Raw genomic sequence first — 19,566 nt, 5'->3', positions numbered from 1 at the left:
AGACAACTCAGAAGAAGACGAGAAAAGACCTCGGCCAAGCCAGAGGCAAAGTGAAAACGTTTACAGTTAAGATGCTCAACTACTAGCGCAAGAAAACAACTCAGAAAAATGGGGTAAAAACCTCGGCCAAGCCGGAGGCAAAAGAAACGAGCTCTTATTAAAAATGTTCAACAGATTACAAGAAATGCAGACGACGGCCGTCCCCATAAGGATAAGCCCAAAACACAACCTACCAAAGTTGTACAAAATACAAGGGAAAGAAAGGCAAAAGGTTACAGACACATCATTTAAGCGCCAAAAGACGGCAGGGAGGAAAGGCTTAATAGTTGGCCCCCGAACAGCTCAAGCTGTCCGAGACGCCGGGTGAGCCTGGTGACGACCGCCCGCCTCCCTATGCCTCGTTGTCGCGCTTACCATCGCAGCGTCAGAGATATCATCCTTAATGGGCGACCCGTAAGTCCGTCTCTCGCGATCCTCGGCTTCCTCAAGCCCTCAATCGCCTCATCCTCCCCTCTGCCACGAGCTCGGTGGGGGAAACCTTCTGAGGTGTGGGAACGACGGTGACATTTCTATCACCCGCCTTCTCAGGCTGCTTGTCTAATTGCCGATCAGTAAGAACGGCGGCTGCCGACGGCGGATCTACAAAAAATTTACACAGCGCATCCATGTCAACATTCATTGACACATCGTAGAGTCTCACATCGGGAATGCATAATGAACCAGCTAAGTCTCGAACCACGAGTTAGGTCCGTACCAGTCTGGACCCTCTTAGTTGGGGAACGGGTGAATCACTCTTTTCCCTAGCGGCGGCAGGCTTCCATTGACTCTTTTCTCTTCTTTGGAGGAGGAGGGCCCTTCGCAACGGTCACCATCTCCTCGGAGACATCGATGACCTCCACATGCTCCTTCTAGACCGTTGGGGTTGAAGAGGGAGTTGGGATCGACAACGTCGCCGACCTGATCTTGCCTTTGATGTTCTCTTGCACGCCCCCGAGAACCCGTGGTTGAGCCGCCGCCGATCCGAGCCTTCACCGCTTGTCCATAAGTTCGTTGGGAGCCAATCTACGATCACGCGCGTCGCCGAGGGTGCCGCTCAACGACGTTCCCGTCCTTATCAAGCCCTAACCTCTTCAAGGTCTCCTCCGACGATCCTGCCAAACCGGTCTGCAAGAAACCAGACAAGAGTTACATAAAAGAAGTAAAACAAAGCTCTAAAAACAGGAGCGTAATAGGCAAAGATGGGCCTCACACCGACCCTACTCACCCTGGTTGAGGGCGGTATGAGGCCGACGCGCAAAGCGCTCATCCTCAAGAATAATCTGGGTCGGGGCACCCATCCCTTCTCAAAGATCAAACAACAGACGCCCGCTCCTCGTCGGCACCAAGAGGAACCCTGCTGGCATCCATCTTGTGCTTACTCGGGGAGACCCATTTTTCACGCTCCCTTTTACTCTCGCACCGTAAGTTGACTTGGTCTTTGAAGGACCGGGCAGGATAGTCATCCGCACTTCGACATACACCCACCGCCCCTTCCAGGTCCTTGCAGAAGAAAACTTATCAACAGAGAGGACGCCCGCTCCATCTCGCACGCTGTACCACCCCACCTTACCGGGGGTCGATGACCGAAGATGATGAAGCAGGCGGAATAAATTAACCGTAGGTACCTCCCCTTGAAAAGACAGCCACACGAAGCCAACTATCGTCCTAATGGCCAACGGATGCAGTTGAGCCACGACGACGTTCATAGCTTTGATGATGGCCGTGACGTATTTATTCAAAGGAAACCGGAGGCCATACTCCGATGCCCGATATATACGCCGATATGACCCGGAGGAGGGCAACAGACCGCCCGACCCTTCCCAGGGATAACAATTTTGTACCCCTCACCGAAGTAGAAATGACCCTCGAACAGTTCCACCGAACAACGGCAAATTTATTGGTCCAGCACGGTCAGACCAATCATGCAAGCCTCGCCGTGATCCAGGATATGCGGCCTCTCTTCACCGTAAGGAATCCCTTCCTCACAATCATCATCAACATCATCATCCTCCCAACCCTCCGGAGCTTTTGGATCCACTTCAGGAGACGGAGACCTAGGGCCCCCAAACCTTATCGGGATGGCATTTAGTATCTCCTCCTCATCAAAACGCGACGGAACCCCGGCGCAGAGCTTACTAGGTCCAAAGACCAGCAGAATACATGTTACAACAAAACTTGAGTTAAAAAGAGAAAATTTATTTGTTTACCTTGAAGAAAATGCCACGCCGGAGTAATGATTCCAAAGTGGAGAGAGGTTTCGTCACAAGGGCTAGAAAGAAGAAAATTTTTGAGAAAATGAAATTGGTGGCCAATTTCAGGGACTAAGTACCCTATTTATAGAGGAAAGCCCATGAAGAGGGACCAATCAGGGCACACCCATGAAACGTCGACCAATCAACAAACAGACACGTGTCGAACATGCAACCACGGAATGTCAATCGTTGCAACATTGAATGACAATCAATGCAACAAGAACTGCGTCTTCAACACGCCCTTCATATCTCTCTCGCTGTTCATCTTCCTCAACAAATTCCTAAGTACCCGTTTCTCCGCCGCCACATGATCAACCAAGCCGTAAAGTACCGGCCAAGGGCAATCGAAACAACCTAACTCTCCACCCCGGTCTCGGCCAAATATCATTGCCTTTTCCACATCGGATGTCCATTACACAACCATGTGGAGGGGGATATAGTACGGCCTAAGCGAGCCACGCCGAGGTAGAAGAAGCCGGGCGAAAATTTTGTCTTGCGCAGAATATACGCTCGGATACATCGGAGCCCATACCACGGCATGACTACGCTGGGGGCAAATTGATGGGGCATATTCGCACCCGACGACCAATCAAAGATATTGAGCAAGGTCAAAGATATCCACAAAGAAGTCAACGGCTTAGACAAATTAACCGACGAGGCCTGGCTCGGCCGACAGATGGGTCCCGGCCGGGCAACTAGCCGCCGGGGCACATATCCGCGAACTCATATCCAAGACCCCTCGGCGGTGAGTCAACAGGGCCCGCCGGCCTGCCATGGGTCCCTCGGCCGAGGGGTAGATCAGTCTTTCCACCTGCTAGCCACTTGGCCACTTGGCCACTACGTGACAAAAGGTGAAAGTCTATAAATACTCCTCTACTCTCATTGAGTAGGGGATCCACAATTTAACCTAAGAATCACTATTCACCTGGTAATATCTTCCTTATCTCTCTACAATACGTACTTTGCCAAGTAACAACAACTTACCTCTCTAAGTTACTGACTTGAGCGTCGGAGTGAGTTCGCTCGGCCCAAAGCCGAGCCCTCAGTTTGTTCATCGTTTCAGGAGACCGCAAGGAGGATTCAACCAAAGACGTCATTCTACAAGCACGGGTGGTAACTTATAACTGCTCTGGAATTACACCCGGAACATTAATATTTGTTCGAGCAATTAGTTGTTGATCCTTTTAAAAATATACAGTCTTGAAATAAATAGAAATTAGTTAGTTAATATCTTATTTCTTTAATAACTTTGGTTTATTTTTGTAAATCGAATCCTGCAAGTGATAATGTGGTAGCTACTAATTTTGAGAAACTTGACAACGGAGCAATGACAAAGACGACTCATTATATATACGTGTGTTTTATTCCGCAATATAATAAAGTGAGTTTTTTAAATATTAAAAGTTGAAATCATCAGTATATAATAAATTCCGTATGGAAAAATCTTCAATAACGCCTTATAAGGTTGTAAACTCAATACCTTAGTATAGTCATCTCCAAATTATTTCCGGACCTCTCCATCAACCCTCCCATAGAAATATATTTGAAGTCTTATCACCACGTGCATGCTTCAAATATTATAAGACTTCAAATATTATTTACATTTGAAAAATATTTATTATATCGATAGAAAAATATAAGATACGATTCAACGGTAAGGTCGGTATCTACTCCATGTATTACGAATTAAATTTTCATTTCAATAGCTCAATAATCTAAAAAACTATATTCCCTAAATCCGAATTCCAAAAGGTTCATAAAATTTTTTAAGTTCCTTATTACTATTTCAAGAATTTGATTCATCTCTTGTTATACTTATATCCACGATCCTATATAAAAATAAAAATAGTATTAATTAAAGATTATAAAAGAATCTATTCCGGTTTTGAAAAAAAACACATAAACATAAAAATATACGGATTAGAATTTAGAAATCATACTATTTAATATATTTATGAAGGTGCATATTCGCTTCCTTTTAGTACACTTTCTTTTAGTACATGCCTTGATAATAGTTCATATGAAATGAAAAAGAAAAATATATGTTAGAGATGATTATACTCATGAATACAAAAATACAAATTCAATAGGTTGATCGGGAAAGTATAATAGTAAAATTACAAAATAATATACGCTTAATAACAAATTTAAAGAAATATTATAAGATCTCCATTTTGAGATCAACGATCATCTTATAATCAATCAATACTATATATTAATTCCAGAAACCAAGGAATTTCAATGTAATTAAAGAAATCTATACAAATTAATTATACTATATAGTTTTAAATCGATAGCACCGTGTGATGGACCTGATAAAGGGACCTCAATGTAAATATTATATAGTTTTGGTTAAAAATATAATATAAAGATGCCTTGATGAAGAATATTTATGGAAATTACATTAAATTAAAGTAATTAAATTTAGAAAATACAAGAATATAGTGATTTTCCTTAAAATTAACATGCCCCACTTATGGAATTAATTAGTATCATCATAGAATTATACATTAAATTAAATGTAGTAAAAGTAATAGTAGCAGCAACGAGATTAATAAAATTAACGGTAATAAAATTAAGGAATTACTTTTTCACATACGGATTTTACTCTTTCACATACATTTTGTCATTAACTTTCCTTCTAATACCCTTCTACCATCAAACATAATCAAATTATTCTATCTTTCGAAAACCTAATATAATTGCTCAAACTCAAAGGATTTCAATAATGGATCTTAATTCGCTAATCAATTAAGTAATTTAGTTATTTTTCAATTTTCTTTTATCAATTATTAAGATTGATTTGTTAGTTGATCATAATTATTGAAATTATTAGGGTTTATAAGATACGGATTAATTGTTATTGGGAACTTAATGTGTCACTACGAACATACCATCCGCCCAATACCAAACATTCATGCAGGATGCTTATGCACCAAAGATCCCGTATATGCCATACTTACCGCTAGGTATCCTGTAAATGCTAGACCATACATGCCAAAGATTATTCCATTGAAGACACATGCGTTAAATATGGTTAACGGTTTATACCATTCGCCTTAATAAACGGGTCTTACACCCACACAGAAAAGTATTCATGAAAATTTGTTTAACCACATGAACGTGGTGGTCGGAGCAAGGGTGGCCGGGACAGAGGATGTCGGAGTAGGGAGAATAGAAGGGTGGGGTAGACCGGTGTCTTCCGGTAAGTTGGGAGGGAGGCAGTGGTATTTAGTTTTGAGTGAGTGAGATGATAAAAAACGACAAGGATAAAATCGTAAAAAACGTATGTGAAAGAGTAAAGTTCGTATGTGAAAAAGTACATCCCTAAAATTAACGGTATTAATGTGGGAGTAGTGACATTTATAATAATGATAGTGGGAGTAGTGAAAGTAACTACGAATGTAATGAAAGTAACACTGGTAACAATGAGAAAAAGTATGAACAATTAAATAACCAATCGACTCAAGAAAATATTTTATTTATTTAAATATAGGCCGGATAAAATTAACGGGAATAATGAATTTAATAGAAAAAAATAGAGGAATTAGTAAAAGAAACAATAGTAACCACGGGAGTAGTGAACGTAATGATATTAAGAAAGAATGTCGTGAAAGTAATAATATTAATAACGGGATAGTGAACGTGTCTCATAATTTGAAAATAAATTTTACATTTCATCATAATTACAAGATATGCCGTAGAAAAATATATTACAAATAGTAAACGTGTGAGTTAGACAACTCCAACATAGTTTATTTCATTGAAAATAAAATTTAACGGTAAACAGAGGTAGCCCGGGCGAAGCCGGGCACCAAACCTAGTAGTTAAAAAAGCATAAACCACTTAAAAAAGTAAAGTAATTTTTATAGAAAAATAATCAAAAAGTGGGAGTTGGAGAAAACTTAAATTAGAAGAGGATGGTTCAAAAAGAAAATTGTGAAATTTAAAGATTTTTCATTCAATTATTTGTACTTATTTATTTACCATTAATTATGAGAGTAGGTTTTTTTTTTTATTATTTTTTTAGGAAATTATGAGAGTAAGTTTTATGTATTATTCCTGTTTTGATAAAAAAAAAACATAAACTTAAAAACATACGAAGTAGAATTTAGAAATCGTACTATTTAATATTTACCTGAAGGTTCATTTCCGCTTCCTTTTATTACATGGCTTGATAATAGTTTATATAAAATGAAAAAGAAAAATATATGTTAGAGATGATTATACTCGTGAATACAAAAATACAAATTCAAATAGGTTGATCGGGAGAGTATAATAGTAAAATTACACCACAATATACGTTTAAAAACAAATTAAAAGAAATATTATAAGACTTCTATTTTGAGATGAACAATCATCCATCACTTATCAGTTTCTATCATACGATTTTTTACCTTTAATTTTACCTCAGTTTCGTGCTTTTTGTATTTCTTCCCTCTTCAGATTACCCACCTGATGGTTTACCTTATCTGCATTCACATACGTTTCATGGTGCTTTAAAGTTATATAAAAAATACATTGACCAAAAGATAAAATATCAACTTGGCAAAAACTTGACAAACGAATCAAAACATTGTCATGTGTAAGTCACTTAAATTAAACCAATTGAAAAACATGAATTCAAATATAAAGAAAACGATTCATAAAACCACAACATAACAAATTAAAATATACTTTATTGGACACAACAACAACAACAACAATACTCAACAATAATACTCGACAATAATACTCAATATAATCAAATAAATAAACTAAACCATAAAATACAATCCACAACTTAGAAACTCATGACAAATGGGCATATTTTAAATAAATAAAGTGAATAGAAACTAAGTGGATTTTTGCATGAGAATTTGTTGGATCAATTAGCAAAATACAAATGAGATCAAACATCCAAGTCAAGCCCAAATTGCAAGTCAAAAGTCAAGGGGAAAGCATGGGATTCCAAAAGATCTTAAGATGTCAAATGCAAGCATTAACCGGGTGATTAATCGCACATTTAATCACCCACATAGGATTCTCCAAGGAATTAAGAGAGAAATTAAGGCAAAATACCGAAGAACACACGGCCCCGATCGGGGTGGGGTGGCCCCGATCGGGGTTGCATGCCCTTTGGTTTCTTACGTTTCCTTCTCCTCTCCTATAAATAGGAGAGGTATTCCTAGGTTTTAGGCCGGCATCCCATTTTACGTCCAAGTTTACTACAATAAGCCTCAAGCATTATAAGTTTTCTCTCATTAGTTTTCATTTCAAGTTTAAGTTGTTTAAGCATTCCTTAGTTAATCTTTCAACATTTTGTATTTCAAGAGATTCTCAAGCATTTGTTATTCAATCTTTTGGTTATTAGTTGTTTGTTCTTCCATACAAGTCCTCCTTTATAAGGTATTTCTTATTACAAGTTTACAATTTACATCATTGCTTTAGTTATCACATAATTATTATAGTCAAGTATTTCATATTTACTTTAGCTTCGTTCTTTTCGTATGTCATATCACCTAATTAATACTCCCTCCAATTTCCTATTATCTTCCCTCTTTCCTTTTTCATACAAGTTTGATTATCTTCCCTCTTTCCTTTTTTGGTAAGTTTCATTCATTTTTTATTAATTTCTCTCTCCTAAAAAATCAACAACTCTCATTACTTTATCTATTCTTTATTCATCATTCATTCTTTATTATTTTCTCTCACCTATAAATTTCACAACTTACAATACTTTATTTTACTTTATTCATTCTTTCTTCCCCTTTCTTAATTTTTGTGCCCAAAAGAAAGGGGAAGATATAAGGAAATAGGAGGGAGTATAATTCATATAACCATGTTCAATATTTCTTATAAATTAGTTTGCATTTTATATTTTAGTATGAGTAGCTAAATTTCTTAGTCTAAAGGCTAGGGGAGCCATGCAAAATCAAACATATAATATGATTAAATAAAGTTCATAATAATATTGATCAATTATTTCCATCACATGTTTGCTTTGTTACGCTTAATCTTTGATTATCGGCCGTAGTCGTAGATTAAACTTGTTTATTCGTTTAAAAAGTCGAGAGGCACGAAATTGAATTAGACTAAACATGTGTGGTAGGACGACCTAGTCATGGACGAGAGTTTTTCTAGGACCCGGTCTATGGTTGATACTAATGCCGTAAGGTGGGTATCTTTAAGCCTAAACAATTGACAAAATTATTAGTATCGAGTTTAACATGTTCATATGTTTACCTTTGCATGAGTGACCCGAACCCTTTAGACTATCTTTTATCATATTATTTACATTGCAATTTTCATCAAACCAAACAAACCAAACCCAAATCGTAATCGACCTTGATAAAAATCCACTCATAGCAATTCACGACGTAATTCCCGTTTCCTTGTGTTCAACCCCTATTACTACATTAATTTTTGTCTAGGGAATTTATCTTTGCATAGGTACGCGATAAACCTATCAAATTAATTCTTTAACATGTTTTATTACAAAAATTTCAATTTCAATTTTAATTATAAATTATGAAATTTATTAACATGTTTTATTACAAAATTTTCAATTAAAATGTCAATATTAGTTATAAATTATGAAATTTGATGTAAATTTGTAAGGGTTATATAAATTTTGGAAGACAATACATTTAATATACAAAATTAATTTAAGAATAATGATAATATCCTTTAATATTATAGATATAAGTGAATTAATTTAATTTATAGATAAATGATTAAATTAATGTCATGTAATAATAATTTGATAATCATGTCACATTAATTCGTCATTTCACATCAAAAATATGCAACATCACATTTAAATATGCCACGTCACATCAAATTTTAATCTAGGTGGCTTTTTGGATCCTACATAGCTTTGTCTATGTGGCGTTTATTTGTTATTTTAGGGTAGCATTTTAATTATATTTTATGGAAAATGAGATGGCGACACCGGGTGTTACTCAAATTGAGCGACACCCGGGGTAATATTGTAAATTACCTGCATATTTTGCTTTCCCTCCATCGAATTTCGAATTTCAAAGTAGTTAATTTTAAAGGGGTAATCTAGGAAATCAACATTAATTATTAATTGTAACAACAATTGATAATAACAAATTAAAAAAAAATTGATATTGAAAGATACTGCGTTTTTGGTGGAGCAAATTTGGTACATCACCAAAATTTTGTTTAATCTTCAACCAAAAGCATATTTATATTTGAATGATTCCAAATTAAAGGGTAATCTTCATGTGATAATTGAATCTCTCTCTTTTTTTTTTTTGTTAAAGGTAAGACGTATGAATGTATGATTTGATGAAGATAAACAAGCGCGAAAGTGGTAAACGACCCCCTTAACTTTGCTTCAACGTGAGATTAACCCCCTTAACCTTGCTTTGTAGTAAACAAACCCCTTAACTTTGTTCCAGAGTGAAATCAAGCCCCATCTATTTTTCCGGTCAAAATTTCACCGGATTATCAATTTCTCACAAAGGTTCACAAAGCCTTTGTCACACGAGGCATATGAATAGAAAGCAAAACCTTATAACATTGATACAGAGAAATCTTCCTCTTAAATTTTAAACATCATCGTCTGTCACAATTTGTGACTTTGGAGCACGCTCAGTTCGATTTTATTTGACGACAAGTTTTTGTTCGTATCTATTTCTTTTCTACTTTTCAATTATTATTATTATTTTATTATTTTATTATTGCCATTGTATTTGACGTAATGTTGAATGCTGTGATCATGATTTTTATGTGATTGTTTATCATTATAAAGTTATGTTTCTTTATATTTCATTAAATTTCGCAATCGCACTTATTTTACCTTCAACAATGTCAGTCGAATGGAAAAATATAATTGACAATCCGGTAAGAAATTGATAATCCGGTGAGATTTTGACCGGAAAAATAAATGGGGCTTGATTTCACTCTGGAACAAAGTTAAGGAGTTTGTTTACTACAAAGCAAAGTTAAGGGGGTTAATCTCACATTGAAGCAAAGTTAAGGGGGTCGTTTACCACTTTCGCGGATAAACAAGTGTTTGTTATGATTTGATGAAGATGAAGTATGAATGATTTGATGAATTTAAACAAATGTTTGTTATGATATGATGAAGATAAATGTATGATTAGGCTAAAATGAAAACTAATTTTTAATTTTTAATATTTTTTAATATGAGAGATTGTAAATTACGGTTTTATCCCTATAATATTGACGCAAAAATGAAAACTAATTTTTAATTTTTTTATTTTTTTTATTAGGGTGTCGCCCTAGCACTTCCCATATTTTATAGATGAGACAAAAATAGAAAATCCGCTCTCATTAACAATGAGTTGTTAGCAGTTGAATAAATGAGACTCGTGTTATTGCTTCCATATATAGATTTTGGCTTCTCCTGTGTAGGAAATTTTATCGTTATTGCGACAAATGGAATGTTTGTAGTTCTACGGTGCAGTTTTGTTTTGACGGTAGAGTGTGTCCAACTGATAGCAATCTCATTTATTTCCATTAGGGTCTAATTTTGACTAAATTATACAATGGGAAAATAAAGTAAGTGTGAATTATTAACAGGGATGGGGAGAGTACAAAGGAGTTTACCACCGTCGAGCTAAAAATGAATTATCAAGCGCAAACCTTTTGCTTGTAGTTTATTATCTTCGTTAAATTCTTCAAAAACTTCTACATAGTAAAAATTGATAATTTAACTACGTAGCTCCCGGTCGGAATAATATGGCTATATTCACTTGACATTCTTAACAAAGCTATAAAACTAATACTTTACTAAGTGCGATTGAACCTAAGAGTTTTAGCCTTATAGTTAAGTACTTAAGGAGGTTTAGTAGACAATAGATATCGAATTTGAATTCTGTCACCCCCGTTATTATACAACCTTCGTAATTCATTTAAAAAAAAAAAAAAAAAAGTAGAGTGCGACACATTTATGACTTTCAGGCTTTCAGCACATTGCGAATTTCCGTTGTGATTATGTGAATCAAACGACCCTTAGCGGATTTAGATCGACACACAAAATTCTTTATAATACCGTTACTTGTCAATTACACTAACCATGATTTGACAATCACAATAAACTACTGAATAAGTATGATGTTCTTAGGTTGTTATTCAATTATTATGTTGGCTGTACTAGTTTGAACATGTGCGCCATTGACTTTATGTTTATTATGTTTTAATGTTTTAATGTCAATATCACGTACGTTATTAAACCTAATTAACAAATCACATGTCTAAGTCATATACTCCTTTAGTCTCATTACCAAAATTGGCTCGTGTGAGTGATAAGAGCTCTCATCTCTTAAACGAATGGTCAAACGTTCGATTCCTGACTCTTGCTAAATTGCCTTTAGTACTTCGAAGTTGTCGGCAGAGATACTCCTGCTCAAGACCCAAAAAAAATAAAAATAATAATAAAAAAAAATACTCCTTCAATCTCATTCAATATGAATTTAATGGTACAGATACTTCCAAGTTTAACCTGATAAACTCACACATAACATTCTGAAATGGCAGCAAACAAAATTACTAATGAATATGATCGCAAAAAAGAGCTGCAAGAATTCGAAAACACGAAACTCGGAGTTAAAGGATTGGTTGATTCAGGAATAACTCGAGTCCCACGCATGTTTCACCATCCACCTGAGACACTGTTTGACCTTAATCAAGGTGACTCGAGGGGTGAACAAAACTGTATACCTGTTATAGACCTGTGTGCCCCGCACCAAGACCTGGTGCGGGGAATTAGAGAAGCATCAGCTAAATTCGGGTTTTTCCAAATTGTCAACCATGGTGTACCAGTCACGCTTCTTGATCGAGTTGTTAAGGCTATGAAGGGATTTCATGAGCTGCCTCCCGAGGAGAAGATGCTGTTTTATGATCGTAATTGGAATACTTCTGGGAAAGGAGTTGGGTATTTTTCTAATTATGACTTGTTTTACTCGAAAGCGGCTAGTTGGCGGGATACTCTTCAGTGTCTTCTCGGCCCTGTATCGATTAATCCTGATGACATTCCCGATGTTTGCAGGTGAGCTTTTAATGTTATATTTCCGCTTCTGAATGCTTGATTATTTTAAAATAAAATTATATGGTACGGTTGAACTCAGGTTATGACTTATGAGTAGGTTTCTGCTCCTGAATGCTTGATTATTTTAAAATAAGATAATATAATACGGTTGAACCCAGGTTATGAGTAGGTTTTCGCTTCTGAATACTTGATTATTTTAAAATCAGATTAATATAGTACGGTTGAACTCAACTTATGAGTAGGTTTCTGCTTCTGAATGCCTGATTATTTTAAAATAAGATAATATAGTACGGTTGAATTTAGATTATGAGTATCATCTCTCGATTCTGTTATGGTACATAATACCATATTGTGGTATTTGTCTAGTCTAATAATTGTGTTGTTTGCATGCAGGGGGGAGGTGATGGAGTGGGAGACGGAAGTAAAGCGACTCGCAGAAAAACTTATGGGCTTGTTGTCAGAAGGATTAGGATTGCCTGCAGATAAATTGAAGGAGGTGTCCTATGTGGGAAGAGCTAGCCTGACCGCGCACTATTATCCACATTGTCCGGAGCCGAGCAAGACCGTTGGGATCGCTTCACATACAGATCCTGGGATTTTGACAATTTTGTTGCAGGATCAAGTCGGAGGACTGCAAGTTAAATACAATGATAAGTGGATCGATTTGAACCCTGTTCATGGCGCTCTTGTTATTAACATTGGTGACTTATTTCAGGTACTAAGTCATTTGTTATATAGTCAGGGGTGGAGCCAGGATTTGTCGTTAAGGGGCGAAAAATTTTAGCGGGGTAGATGAGTAATGTCACAAGATAAATTTGAAAAAATCTCGAAAATTTTACTAAAATTTTTGGGTATAGCACAAGCCAAACAAAGTTAGCGAAAAATGTGAAGTTCGTAAATTTGTCTTAACATGTTTGTTATATGCAGATTATATCCAATGACGGATACAAGAGCGGAGAACATCGTGTAGTTGCTAATTCTTCCAACGAATCACGAGTTTCAATTGCCGTCTTCTTCAATCCAGGCACTGCTGACAACTTATATGGACCCTTAGCGGAATTGGTCTCACATGAAAAACTGGCCTTATACAAGCAATTCAAGTTCTCAGATTTGGCAATGAGGTTCTTAACCAAGGAATTGGAGGGAAAGGCAATGACCAGTCACTTCCGTTTGTAAAAATTTTAAACTCGAAAGAGTTAGCTTCTTCGTTCAATCCAATTTACTACATTTTTCAAATTCCCCCTCACATAGTTGATCAAATGTAGTGAATTGGACCGAACGAATGGTGTGTTAAATTATATAGGCTACTTCATTTGTGCAATGTGTAACTAGATTTAGGGAACTAGGCCTTTGTTCTGTAATTAAATTGTCTACCTAAATCTAAAACTCGAAATATTTTCTATGTCGCTTTTGTTCTGGAAAGTCAATAAGAAAGAGCCCTATAATTGTTCATTGATCTCATTTTGTGTCCTATTTCGTGTGAAGAAACCCAAAGTTCCACATGTGAAGGTTGTCCCACATTGATAAAAGAGGAGAAGAATTACCACCTTATAAGACAAGGGGTTACTCCCTCTATCGCCAATTGGTTTTAGAGTGGAATCCTCTTGGGCCTACGTTGTGGACTTTTTCTCCTCCGTTTGGGTGCGGCCCAGGCCCGTTGTTGAATTTAACATTTCGGGTCTCACGGTTTGTTATCACAAAAACTTTGAGACCTACTGGTTTGTTATATAGTAAAATTGTTCCGGGTGTAAATCCAGAGCAGTTATTTGTTACCACCCGTGCTTGTAGAATGACGTCTTTATTGGATCCTCCTTTCGGTCCCCTGAAACGATGAACAAACTGAGGGCTCGGCTTTGGACCGAGCGAACTCACTCCGACGCGAGAGAGATAAGTTGTTATTACTTGGCTAAGTACGTATTGTAGAGAGATAAGGAAGATATTACCAGATGAATAGTGATTCTTAGGTTAAAATGTGGATCCTTTCCTCACGTAGTGGCCAAGTGGCTAGCAGGTGGAAAGACTGATCTACCCTCGGCCGAGGGACCCATGGCAGGCCGGCGGGCACTGTTGACTCGCCGCCGAGGGGTCTTGGATATGAGTTCGCGGATATGTGCCCCTGGCTGGCTAGTTGTCCTAGCCGAGGCACAAGAGACAGGCCGACGGGCTGCGTCGGTGAGGCTGCCTAAGTCGTTGACTTGCTTGTGGATATCTTTGACCTTGCTCAGTATGTTGACTTGGTCAGCGGATGCAGAATATGCCCCATCAATTTGCCCCCAGCGTAGTCTATGCCGTGGTATGGGCTCCGATGTATGTTGAGCGTATATTCTGCGCAAGTAAAAAATTTTTCTGCCCCGGCTTCTTCTACCTCGGCTTGGTCATGCTTAGGCCGTACCATATCCCCCCTCCACATGGATGTGTAATGGACATCCGATGTGGAAAAGAAAGTGACGCTGGCCGAGACCTGGGTTGAGAGTGCCGGTTGTTTTTGATTGCCCCCGGCCGGTGCTACCTAGCTTGGTCGATCATATGGCCGGCGGAGAACGGATACTTAGGAATTTGTTGAGGAAGATGAATAGGCAAAGAGATATGAAGGGGCGTGTTGAAGACGCTTGGTCACTGTTTCATTGATTGACGTTCAACTGTTGCAACGATTGACATTTCGTGGTTGCATGTCCGACACGTGTCTATTCGTTGATTGGCTGACGTTTCATGGGTTGTGCCCTGATTGGTCCTTCTTCATGGGCTTTGCTCTATAAATAGAGCAGTATCCCTCATGATTTCCGCACAAAGTTCATTTCTTCAAAAAATTTTCTTCTGGTATTATTGGCATCCCATACTCCGGTTGGATTACTCGGCCGGTGGAGGGTTGCGCAACTCTAGAATTGTGGACGGTATCATCTTGGCAGAATTCGGTTTCGTCAGTCACGAATACCTCTTGTTGTTTCGACATCTTCTTAGCTTCTTGGGTGGGTTTTTGTGTTGTTTTTTTTTTTTTTTGTTTGGGAATGAATGTGACTAGCTTCTAGTATCTCTTCCCCACAGACGGCGCCAATTGTTCCGGGTGTAAATCCAGAGCAGTTATTTGTTACCATCCGTGCTTGTAGAATGACGTCTTTATTGGATCCTCCTTTCGGTCCCCTGAAACGATGAACAAACTGAGGGCTCGGCTTTGGACCGAGCGAACTCACTCCGACGCTCAAGTCAGTAAACTTAGAGAGATAAGTTGTTGTTACTTGGCTAAGTACGTATTGTAGAGAGATAAGGAAGATATTACCAGATGAATAGTGATTCTTAGGTTAAAATGTGGATCCTTTCCTCAATGAAAGTTGAGGAGTATTTATAGACTTTCACCTTTTGTCACGTAGTGGCCAAGTGGCTAGCAGGTGGAAAGACTGATCTACCCTCGGCCGAGGGACCCATGGCAGGCCGGCGGGCACTGTTGACTCGCCGCCGAGGGGTCTTGGATATGAGTTCGCGGATATGTGCCCCTGGCTGGCTAGTTGTCCTAGCCGAGGCACAAGAGACAGGCCGACGGGCTGCGTCAGTGAGGCTGCCTAAGTCGTTGACTTGCTTGTGGATATCTTTGACCTTGCTCAGTATGTTGACTTGGTCAGCGGGTGCAGAATATGCCCCATCAAAAATATATCAACACTGCCAATACATCTAAAAATATTCTCTGGAGCATTATTTACCTTTTATTGTTGGGATATTCTACATGGTACCCTTCAATTTTTTGACTCTCTACATGGTACTCCTACACTTTTTAAAACATACATGGTACTCCTAATTGTTGTCATTATCACTAAGTGTACCCCTAAACTTTATTTTCCGTCAATTAAACTCAGTTTTGGACGTTAAGTGATTACTTGAACGCGTAACCAAACTTGTCATTTATCATCCCATATCATTTATTTTCCGTCAATTAAAACTACTTTTTTTTTTTGTCAAAATACTTGTCACAGACAATAAAAAATGTAAAAAATAAATAAATGATGGAAATGGTAGGAAGACTTCTAAGAGAACCGTCGGTGCACTCAACTAACAACAAAAGCATCACTCCTGATCTCACAAAACTAAGCTCTTTTGAAAAACTACTAAACAATGACAAGCATGATCAACAATGGACAACAACCAACACCAACCGAACCCGAATACGACCGACGTAAGGAAGCCGAAGAATTCGAGCGTACAAAACTAGGAGTAAAAGGCCTAGTCGATTCAGGCATAACTCGAATCCCTCGAATCTTCCAACATCCACCCGAAACACTCTTCGACTATCAACAAGCAGTCGAAAATGATCATACCCACCTCATACCCGTCATCGACATGTCACAAACTAACCACAATGAGTTAGTTGACCAAATTCGAGACGCAGCCACCAAGTTCGGGTTTTTTCAAGTAGTTAACCACGGGGTGGCCCCATCTCTCCTCCGCCGTATGATCACCGCCATTAAAGCGGTGCACGAGGTATCGGCGGAGGAGAAGATGGGATACTTTCGTAGGGATATTGTTAATACTGGTATTGGGTTTGGGTTTTATTCTAATCATGACTTGTTCCACTCAAAAGCTGCCAGCTGGCGTGATAGTATTTCTGTTCGAATGGGTCCCACTCCTGTGAATCCCGATGATATCCCTGGTGTTTGCAGGTCAGATCCATGTATTCATACCTCTTCATATTTACACATTAATGGAGTATTGTTTAAGATCGTCTTAATTTAAGACAACTCTCATAACCAATTAACATAGTAGTAGAAATAAAAGAAGGTTGTGACTTGTGAGAGATCTTAAGTTAAAACGGTCTTAAGCAAGATTAACTGCTTCATAGTTTTTTTTTTTTTATAGTTTGATGATCTTATTGGGCTTATGCTACGTGGATGTTTACGGCGATATAGTCTGCTTTGAGCAAGTCCTCACGAAAATATTCTTAGGCTCCTTTCGGAAAGCTCGTACTATTATATTTGGTAGACAATAAATGGTCTTTTGATCGTCATTAGTGTTGTTTAAAGTGATGGAGCTAGGAGAGGGTTAGCAAGGGAGCCCGCCTCTGTTGAAGGGTGAAAAATTCAAAGTTTTGATTAACGTTTTCGGCCTTTTTTTCCAGTTTTATTTATATCACGTATTGGTGCCGACCCCATTCGAGCTACCTCTATTTAACATTAAAATTTATTTTCAATTAAAAATAAAACTACTTTTAGGCTCCTTCCCAAAATCTCGTACTATTATATTTGGTAGACATCAAATGGTCTTTTGATCGTCATTAGTGTTGTTTAAAGCAAGTGATGGAGCTAGGAGAGGGTTAGTAGGGAACCTGCCTCTGTTGAAGGATGGAAATTTCAAAGCTAATCATAATGTGTTCTAGACTTTTTTTTTCCAATTTTATTTATACAATTACTCATTTGCTCATATTGAAAATTTTCGTCTCGCTAAGTTTAAAACCTAACTCCGCCACTTGTTACTTTACATAGGAATGAAGTAATGGAGTGGGAAAAAGAAGTGAAGCAATTGGGAGAGCAACTAGTGGGATTATTGTCTGAAGGATTAGGCCTAAGTACCAATAGATTGAAGGGTATGACTTATTTGGGAAGGATAGCTATGGTTGGACAATATTATCCCTATTGTCCTGAGCCCAATAAAACAGTTGGGCTTTCATCACATACTGATCTTGGTATGTTGACAATATTGATCCAAGATCAAGTTGGTGGGCTTCAAGTTAAACATGATAATAAATGGATTAATCTTAAATCTGTTGATGGTGCTCTTGTTGTCAACATTGGTGACCTGTTTCAAGTATGTTTCAAACCTTTTGTTTTTGTATGAATCTCGTCACCGGAAACAGGATTATATCATCAGTTGTATATATAGGCCTATCTTACAATAAGATTTATAGGCCTATCTATTTCAGTCACATAATGACGGGCCAATGAATCTTGTCGTGAGACATAGAAACTTACTTAGCTCGCCAGATGTAAGGTAGTTTAGCTGGTAAAGTCATAAGGTGTGCTACCCAATTACTCATGACTATTAGGTCGAGATAAACTATTAGCTAACAAAATGACACCGTTAACTCAAGAAAATAATACTACTAGCTCAGAAAAACCCGAGCTATGTCTGATTGTATTTATATAGCTGGTGATGTCAGCTAGCTTAACGGTATAGTCACGAGGAGTAGTACTATTAGCTTAACAAAATCACCATTACGTCAAGAAAGTAATACTACTAGCTCAAAAAATTCGGAGCTATGTCCGATTGTATTTGTATAACCGGTGATTAGATTCGTTAATTGCTCGTTTATAATCGCTAATGTTAAACCTTGCTTACTGTTTCATTCAGATATTGTCTAACGATAAGTATAAGAGCGGAGAACATCGCGTATATGCTAATCCATGGCGGAAACCTAGGGTGGCAATTGGTACATTCTTTAGCCCAGGATCCGACGAGGACTTATTTGGGCCATTAGAAGAATTAATTTCGCCGGAAAATCCCATCTTGTACAAGCAATTAAATTTTTCCGAGTTACTTAAGAAATTTTTAACCAGAGAGTCAAATAGCAAGTCTATGGCGACCCAATTCCGACTGTAGAATTGTAAGAGGAACAATTTGGCAAATAGCAAGGATAAACCTTCCCAATTTTAACTATTCAAATAAGTCTGTTGTATAATAGTGAAATATTACACTATGTACTTTATTAAATTTGTTGTCAAATACTATTTATAATTTAGATCACTTTGCGAATAATTACCTAAAGTTTTATTTTTGAGTCCGTTTTTCTTAAGACCATTGCTTTTTGGTCTGAAATAAGACGGATAACATGTCATCATTTTACAATAAAATGTTGTTATTTTTTGATAACATGTTACCATTATTGTTCACATCATTTTCAGGGTAAAAAATGACACCTCTAGTCATAACATTTTGTGAATTAATTGGTTACATTTTCTTAAAAAATGGCAACATTTTATCCGTCTGACAAATAAGACCAAAAGTGTCGGTCTGAAACAAGAATTTGTGTTTATTTTTTGTCAAACACTACATAAAGTTTGGATTTCTTTTGTCTAATACAATGTATTGTATTAATTGAGATCTTGGTATTATCTTTCGCACCTACCTTGCGCAAGGTTGTCCTATGTATTTTGACATTATCATTGTTTAGATAACATCAAGAGACGGGTAGTACGTAGTTGGCTAACAAGGGCGGAGCTAGGGGTGTTAACGAGGTGAGTCAAGTTCGAACTTAGCCTTGCTCGGCTTGTG

General features: G+C 37.6%; 2 protein-coding genes across 2 annotated transcripts; both read left to right on the top strand.

Moving 5' to 3' along the window:
• Positions 1-11,720: 11,720 nt before the first annotated feature.
• LOC141658480 (1-aminocyclopropane-1-carboxylate oxidase homolog 4-like) lies at positions 11,721-13,749 on the top strand. Its single transcript, XM_074465424.1, has 3 exons — positions 11,721-12,315; positions 12,709-13,030; positions 13,243-13,749. The coding sequence occupies exons 1-3, from the start codon at positions 11,798-11,800 to the stop codon at positions 13,489-13,491; spliced, it is 1,089 nt and encodes a 362-aa protein (XP_074321525.1). The 5' UTR covers positions 11,721-11,797; the 3' UTR covers positions 13,492-13,749.
• A 2,539-nt stretch (positions 13,750-16,288) lies between these two features.
• Positions 16,289-19,068, top strand: LOC141586030 (1-aminocyclopropane-1-carboxylate oxidase homolog 4-like). Its single transcript, XM_074407127.1, has 3 exons — positions 16,289-16,961; positions 17,781-18,102; positions 18,646-19,068. Exons 1-3 carry the CDS (start codon positions 16,417-16,419, stop codon positions 18,892-18,894), a joined length of 1,116 nt encoding a protein of 371 aa, XP_074263228.1. The 5' UTR covers positions 16,289-16,416; the 3' UTR covers positions 18,895-19,068.
• The last annotated feature ends 498 nt before the right edge of the window (positions 19,069-19,566 follow it).

Source organism: Silene latifolia, chromosome 6, assembly GCF_048544455.1.
Source record: "Silene latifolia isolate original U9 population chromosome 6, ASM4854445v1, whole genome shotgun sequence".
NCBI lineage: Eukaryota > Viridiplantae > Streptophyta > Magnoliopsida > Caryophyllales > Caryophyllaceae > Silene > Silene latifolia.
The sequence above is the reverse complement of the archived record's forward strand: the minus strand, read 5'-3'. Positions and strand labels throughout refer to the sequence as shown.